This window comes from Arachis ipaensis, chromosome B09, assembly GCF_000816755.2.
Source record: "Arachis ipaensis cultivar K30076 chromosome B09, Araip1.1, whole genome shotgun sequence".
NCBI classification, from domain to species: Eukaryota; Viridiplantae; Streptophyta; class Magnoliopsida; order Fabales; family Fabaceae; genus Arachis; species Arachis ipaensis.
The window spans coordinates 111,562,218-111,570,811 of NC_029793.2; the positions used below are offsets into that span (position 1 = coordinate 111,562,218).

General features: G+C 41.9%; 1 protein-coding gene across 1 annotated transcript in view; it reads right to left on the reverse strand.

The window, feature by feature from the left end:
• LOC107615798 overlaps positions 1 to 2,212 on the reverse strand; it is a 34,323-nt gene extending 32,111 nt beyond the window's left edge. The window contains exon 1 of the mRNA XM_021111968.1: positions 1,946 to 2,212. Within this exon, the coding sequence (XP_020967627.1) occupies positions 1,946 to 2,212 (267 nt within the window). The remainder of the gene's footprint in view (positions 1 to 1,945) is intronic.

An 8,594-nucleotide genomic window follows, 5' to 3' on the forward strand; every position in this document is an offset into this window, starting at 1 on the left:
ACCAATTTGACCAAGGTGGTGCACACTTTAGCCCACCAATGCTTGAATACTCAAGGTACTTCCGTGACCACATGTGAAAAGTCAAAAGAAGAGCAAAGTATGAAGGTGGAATTAGAGAATTCGGTGGAGAAAGAGGAGTCAAATTTTGTATTGGAGCAACTAGAGGAACCTATAATCATTGAAGAAAAGGAAGAAGTGGTTGAAGATTTAGGAGATGTTAAAAGTCCAAGGGAATGTAGTCTCATGGAGCACTCTTCCAAGGAGCTTGATATTGAAGTTGAAGAAGGTGCGCAACCTCCAAGGCATATCATCGTTGGAGACTTGGAAGAGGCTTATCAAGAGATGGATTCAATCATGGATGAATTTCTCTCCACAATGGAATCCTCTCCCATTAGACATGGAGTTGAAAGTATAAAAGAGTGTGCACAACCTCCCATACCCTTTGTGAGCAATGAGAAAGAGAGCTACCAAGAGGAAAACGTTGGCATGGTGTATATCGAAATTGAAGAATATGAAGAGGTTGACCAAGAAATGGATTTATTCATCAATGAATTTCTATCCAAAATTGAACCACCTCCCATTAGGCAAGAAATCAAAGTTCTTGAAGACAACACCAAGCTATGTGATAAAAAGGGAAAGGTTGAAATCAAGGAAGCCCGCAAAGAGGTGGAAATACACAAAGAAGAGCACAAGGAAGTAGACCTTGCATTGTCTAAGTGTGGGGAGGTCTCCCTTCCCGAGTCACCATCCAACACAACATTCAAGTGGGTAAAATTCTTATCCATAAGCTTCACTTTCTCGCTTGAATATGGTTTGATTGAAAATGATGGTCAACTTAGAGCTCTTTGTGGAGTTAAAAGTATAAGAAAGTTGTGCAGTGGTTGGAAATATCATTCTAAGCCCATGATGGTTGTAAGCTCCACATTCAAGAACAATGGTTGGTGTAGAACCAAATTGCATGGGTCTAGGAAGCTGTTTGGAAGCTTCTTTGAGAATTCTACATGTCAACCACCCGGAAAGAAAATGTACAAAGATCGAATCAAAGACAGGTGTGAAGATAAGATATGGGATCCCGGTTCGCTATGTAAAGACCAACTATGGGGACTCATATCTTGGGTAGAACTTTGCCCAAGTTTGATGAATATGGTTGGAAATTCTGTCAACCAATTGAGGAGCAAAGATCCTTGGAGATTCAAGGATGAGTACAAACATAAGCCACCATGACAATAAGCATCTCAAAATGTCCAACTTAAGGACTTAAACTAAAAGTGCTAGGTGGGAGACACCCCACCATGGTAAACTCTTTCCATCGCCGCGTCCGCGCCGATTTGCTGCTGCAGATGATTGGGCCAAACCACAGAGAGTTAAGCCATTTCTGGGCTAACTCTAGGCCCAGGCCCAACCCCATCTGCGCGAGCGCGCGCATCGCGCCAGCGCGCCATTTCACAAATTCGTCAATGTACGCGGACGCGCACTTGCCGCGCGTGCGTCCTTGCGCGGTGCCACCAAACTAGGCCATGGACCAGAGAGTTGGGCATGCCTCAAGCCCATTCTAAGCCTAAGGCCCAATCTCATGCACGCGTGCGCGCCTGGTACGCGCAAGCGTGGATCTCCATCCCCCTCAATTCACGCGGACGCGTATATGCCGCGTGCGCGCAAACCTCGTGGCGCGACTCCCAGGCCATTCTCCAGAGAGTTAGGCCTGAGTTGGGCCAACTCTAAGCCCCTGGCCCAACTCCATGCACGCGTGCGCACATGGTACGCGCAAGCGTCCTTCCCTCTTTTTGCTCATCCCCGCTTAAGCGCGTTGTACGCGCACGCGTAGGGACCACATTCTATCAATGGGCGCGGACGCGCAAGGTGCGCGCACGCGCCAATTCAAAAATCGGGATAACCCTAGCTTGCGAGGCACACTGCGCAGTCGCGCAACCCCTCCCCCCCCAACCTCTATCTTCTTCTCCTCGCCCCATCTGTCATCGCGGCAGCAGCACCGCCTCCGCCGCCGCGCCATCTTCACCGCCGGCGACTCGCCCTCCCTCACCCTCAACCCCTCTTCCCTTCTCACCACTACCCGTTCTCTCTCTCTCCCTCTCACTCCTCTCAACCACGCCGTGACCAATCCCTCCGCCGCCACCCCGTCTTCACTGCCGGCGGCGCGCTTCCCCCTCTCTGCCCCCCTACACATCCTCCTTTCCTTCTCCCCTCTCACCATCACCCAAGTGCTCCGTATGTGCTTACTTGCTGTTTGTCTGTTTGAATGTTGTATGCTGATTTTGGACTGCTTTTTATGCTGCTTTTGGACTGCTTTTGCTGTACCACTGCTGCTGTGCTTAATTGATGCTGCTTTCTTACTGTTTGTGCCATTCTGCTATCCGGGAACGTCCAATTTTAAGCCGGAATGCTGCCCGATTTTCAAGGAAATTAGTTTCCTTTTGACCTTTATTTCAGTTTTGGGCAAATTCCCGTTTCCTTTTTGACTTCCCGGATTTGCACAATCATCGTGAACATGAACCGCAATTTCTCGTTCAATTGAGCTTATATATCATCATATCACTAATCCACTTTTCTCACTCACTAATTTCTTTCACCATTTTACTTACACTCACTTTTCACCCTCTTTAACAATTCTTTCATGGATATGATGATATTAGTGCCTTTTGCATATAAGGTGTTACCTTTAATGAGGATTACGGTTTTGGTTCAGTCACTTATGCTTACTTGCTCACTTTTACATATTCAGTGCGACCCTCCAGCAGCACCTGAGCCTACCTATCTTCTGGTCCAGCGTCTCTTCCGGTTCTTGGAGCGAGAGCGACACCATGTCAGACGCCGTTTGGATCGGATGGACTAGGCCCTTATCTCTCTGGGCGCTGAGCTACCTCCGCTTCCCGATTCTCCGGCCTCCGATGAGCAGGATCGTCAGGAGGATGACGCGGAGGCACCAGCTCAGCAGGATGCCCCTGACACTACAGAGCCAGCACACATGGAGGCACCACCTCAGACACAGGAGACTCAGCCGGTCCCACCGCCACAGTCAGAGCCAGAGCCTATTGTTGTACCTCACACTGATCCTCCGGTTTAGCATCGAGGACGATGCTTGGTTTTAAGTGTGGGGAGGGCACCGGTAGCATTATTTGGGAACCGGTGAACTCTTTTTCGGCCTAGTTATCTCATTTTGCACATCCTTGTATATATTTTGATGCATTTGCATTTCTAGTTTGCTTCGGATACTTTTATTGCTTATTTTGGATTTTAGACATTTTGATGCTTCTAGATATTATTGGATGCTTGTGGATATTTTTAGATCTTTTGGATGATAGATTCCGTACTTTTAGTGGATTCTTCTTTATACATTTTTGTTTATCTTTGTTTTTAGTTTGCGGTTGTGATTAGAAATCATGTTTTGAGTAAAACTTAGGCACCCTTTTTGCATATTATATTGATTCTAAGCGAAAAAGAAAAGGGTGAACTAAGAAAATTTTTGAACTTTTCAATCACAACAATGCTTAGTCAAACATTGAGATTTTTCAAGAAGTTTAAATATAGGGCATTAACCCAATTGATTGAAAAAAAAGAATTTTTGAAACTTGCTTGAATTTCATACCTTGTGAAGCATGTATTGAATTGAGAACACAAGCTTGTGAGACTTGAGCCTATTGATGCGGTTACATTTTATAACCACTTATTTTCCATTCTTGTGTGAAGTTGTTCTCTTTCCATGATTGTGATCCTTAATTTGCTTGATTCTATATATCCGTTTATTTCTTGTGTTTGTGCATTTATATGATTGAGGCCATTATTTCATTTGCCACTTACCCAAATAGCCAACCTTTTACTCTCCATTGTTAGCCAATTTTGAGCCTATGCTTAACCAACTCATCCTTATTTTAGCTCATTACAAGCCCAAGGCGGAAAACCAATGAAAAGTCCTTGTTTGGATCCTTGATTGGCTTAGGCTAGTTAGAGTGTGTATTATTCAAGTTGGTGAGGCTTGGGAACATTGGATGGGATAAAAAGGGACAATACACTTTTATGTTTAGGAATTGGGCACATATTCATGTATTAATCAAATGTAGAGACCTTATGCATTGATGTTCTTGTATTTAGTTTGAAAGAAGAAAAAAAAAAAGAAAAAAAATATATATATATAAAGGAAAGAAAAGAAAAAAAATGATGATGAAAAGAAAAATAAAATGAAAGAAAAAAACAAAAAAAAAAAAAGAAAAGAGAAAAGCAATAAAGGGGACAAAATGCCCCAAAGTAAAGCTCACTAAGAATCAATGCATAAGTATTGAGAAATGAAAAGAAAATGCATGAGTATGTAAGAAAAAGTGAAGAATGGGTAGTTAGAATAGCTCGCATTTGTATAGGTCATTAAATAGGTTAGGCGGGAAAGTCTATGCTAATCAAAGATTCAAATCCTAGCCCACTTGACCATAAATGATCCTACCTTGACCCTAACTCCATTACAACCTAAATGAAAGACCTCATGATGAATGTATGCACGCATTGAATAAGTGTTGATTGTTAGAAGAAAATCAAATTTTGGAAAACATGATTAGAAGAGAATTGAGTGAATTAACCCTTAAACACTTGAGTGAATAGCGCGGATACACATCCGGTGAGGGTTCAAAAGTTCAATCACATGTGTTCACCCACATTATCTATATTCTTGCAAGTTTGAACTCTTTTGACAATTCAATACAATTGTGGTTTGGACTTAGTCCTTACTACCTAGCTCTTGCGCTTACACATGCTCTCTTGGGAATTGATTTGTTTGAACTAAGCATTTCCAATTGCTTTAGATAGCCAATACTTCGGTTTATAAATTTTAGGGGTTTGTACTAGTGACAAACAATCTTTTGCATGAAAGGATTATTGTTTGGTTTAGAAACTATACTTGCAACAAGAATTCATTTGTGAAATTCTAAACCATCAAAAATCCAATCGTCAAGTCGTCCAAGTAATAAACCTTACGTGAGTAAGGGTCGATTCCACGGAGATTGTCGGCTTGAAGCAAGCTATGGTCACCTTGTAAATCTCAGTCAGGCATATTCAATTGGTTATGGAGATTTGATAATTAAAATATAAAATAGGATAGAAATACTTATGTAATTCATTGGTGAGAATTTCAGATAAGCGTATGGAGATGCTTTTATTCCTTCTGAACCTCTGCTTTCCTACTACTTTCATCCAATCCTTCATACTCCTTTCCATGGCAAGCTGTATGTTGGGCATCACAGTTGTCAATGGCTACATCTCGTCCTCTCAGTGAAAATGGTCCAAAATGCGCTGTCACCGCACGGCTAATCATCTGTCGGTTCTCGATCATGCTGGAATAGGATTCAGTAATCCTTTTGCGTCTGTCACTACGCCCAAAACTTGCGAGTTTGAAGCTCGTCACAGCCATCCCTTCCCAGATCCTACTCGGAATACCACAGACAAGGTTTAAACTTTCTGGATCTCAAGAAAGATGGCATTGAACGCCCGTTTGCATCGTCTAAACTCGGGCAAAGTTTGGACTATTATATATTGCTGGAAAGCCCTGGATGTCTACTTTCCAACGCAATTGAGAGCGCGCCATTTGGACTCCTGTAGCTCCAGAAAATCTACTTTGAGTGCAGGGAGGTCAGAATCCAACAGCATCTGCAGTCCTTCTTCAGCCTCTGAATCAGATTTTTGCTCAAGTCCCTCAATTTCAGCTAGAAAATACCTGAAATCATAGAAAAACACACAAACTCATAGTAAAATCCAGAAATGTGATTTTTATTTAAAAACTAATAAAAATATATTAAAAACTAACTAAATCATACTAAAAACTATGTAAAAACAATGCCAAAAGCGTATAAATTATCCGTTCATCAGGCCACCAAGAGAGGAAAAGAGAAGGCTTCTGACAAGACACTGACAAGAAAAGGAACTAAAAGAGCACTGGCTAAGGCGCAACCATCTACAAGCGTCAAGCCACCTGCTAAGCGGGTGAAGAGGTCCATCAAAGTTGATGAAGCGTAGAAGGCATTTCCTGCACGGGATTCCGCACGGTTCACTAACCGTTACTGTGAGCAGATGTTCCCCGTCTTAGTAGAGAGAAACTACAATAATGAGCATCTACTCATCCTTCCAACACATTTTGTTGACTTTGTTGAGCCTCGCATTGAAAGGAGACAGTGGGGATTCTTAAGGAGACAGCCGCGGGAGGCCAATCTCTCTTGGGTAGTTGAATTCTACTCCAACTTTCACTTGCTGACCTGCAATCTGTCTATGTTCGCCAAAAGCAAGTCCCTATCTCCGAAGGTGCCATTCAGAGAATATTGGATCTTCCACCTAGCCCAGAGGGGTTGGATGCCTATCAAGAGGCCCAGCTTAAGCGCCAGACATATCAGTTTGACTGGGACAGCGTCCTTGGAGTCATAGCACAACCTGACAGCCGTTGGATCTATGGACAACACCGGACAAAACCCAAGAGCATCTCCGCCCAAGAACTTACCTTGGAGGCTCACGTGTGGGTACAGATTATGTCCCACTATATCTTTTCGAGCACTCATGAGTCCACTTTCACTGCTGACATGGCCGTTCTCATCTGGTGCATTCTCACAGAGCAACCTCTCAACTTACCAAGACTCATTCGGCAGGCTATGGGACACATACAGATCACGGGCAACTTACCTTTTTTCCTGCGTTGGTTACAGATTTGGCCTCTGCCGTGGGAGTCTCCTATCGGGCTGGGGATACAAAGGCCATGATCCCTAGGGATGATCAGTTTGTCCCGAATGGGAAGTATATCAGGCCTCCAGCACCTTCTGTGAGCCGGTATGCAGGCCCGTGATGAGTATTTTGGAGGAAAAATAATTTTCTCCCAAAACACACAAATCTAACCGGCAAGTGCACCGGGTCGCATCAAGTAATAAAAACTCACGGGAGTCCGTCCTTAGACACTCCTTCATCTTCCATTCCACCACTATCCACACCTCATGCACCATCCACCAATCAATTGTTCCTTCAGATACTTCAGAGGTTAGACCGGCAGATGGAGCAAATAGAGCGCCGCAACAAGCGCTAATACACTTACCTTAAGGAGCTCATTGTTAGTTCTCACCCACCTCCGGAAGGGAAAGATACCCCGGACTCCACTTCACATGCCAGCATGGAGAGCCATAACGAGCCAGACAGTGGAAGTGATGCTCTTAACACCACTATGCTCATCACTGATGGCATGGAGGACCGTGCCAAGACTTAAGTGTGGGGAGGTCAGTCACTGACTTTCGAAGGTAACATCTCTCTCTCTCTCAACACCAATATTTTATTTTTCTTTTGTTAGATAGGATAGATTGCATGGTAGTAGTTGCTTGCATGTATGTACTGCTTGGTTGAAGTAACAAATCCTTTTTCAAGACACTATTTTATAGCATTTCACTAATTTGAATTGAAATTTTTGTTAAACTTGTTTGAAGATTTTAATTTGGAACATGGTTGTAGAACTAAGAACACACAACCTGTGAGATTTTGAACCTAATTATATGGTTATATTATTTAACCATGATTTTGATTCTTGTGTGTTTTCTTCTCTATGATTACAATCTTTGGTTTGTTCCATTATATAGGTCCATTATTTAGTGTATATTCATGCATTTATGTGATTGAGGCCATCATTTGATTATAGCTCACTTATCCCAAATAGCCTACCATTTCATTTGCCTTTGTTTGCCACTTTGAGCCTTTTAACCCCGTTTTGTTCTTTATATTACCACATCACTAGCCTTAAGCGGAAAAATAATGAATTACCCTATATGAATCTTTGTTTAGCTTAAGATAGTGTGTGTCAACTAAGTGTGGAGAAATGTGGAAACTTTGGTTAATGAAAATGTGTTTTGTTTTTATTGACAAATATTGAGAATTTGGGTGCTTACTTGTGTGAAATTATAGAAACCATGTGCATTGATATATTATGCTTTCATTTATATAAAAAAAAAAGAAAAAAAGGAAAAAAAAGAAAAAAGAGAAAAAAAAAAGAAAAAAAGACAAGAAATAAATGAATAGGGGATAAAATCACCCCAATGTTAAGTTCAATAAAAAGATCAATGCATATGTGATGAAACTAGAATTGATACATGAGTGTGAAAATATGCAAAAGTGAGATTTTGGGTAGCTAGGCTTGATTTTAGAATTGTATAGAGAATGTCTATGTGTTAGGTGATGACTCAAGTTAGTCAAAGATTCAAATGATAGCTCACTTGGCCATACATATATCCTCATCCTTACCTTAGCCCCATTACAACCTTGAAAAACCCTCATGATATTTGCATTTGTACACTAAATATTTGTTGATTGGTTAGATGAAGAACAAAGTTTTAGAAAGCATGACTAGAGGAGATTCGAGTAGATTAACCCTAAACACTTGAGCGATTAGAGTGCATATACACTTCCAGTTAGGGTTCGATGCTCAATTCTGTGTTCCCGCCTTTTATGAGCTCTCTTCTTGCGAGTTTACTTGTATCTTATTGCGTGATTTGAATTAGTGGAATTTATTTATGTTTGTCTTAGAGAATTTGCTTACTTTTAACCAAGTAGGGAAAAAGCATTTTAGTGTGTAGTTG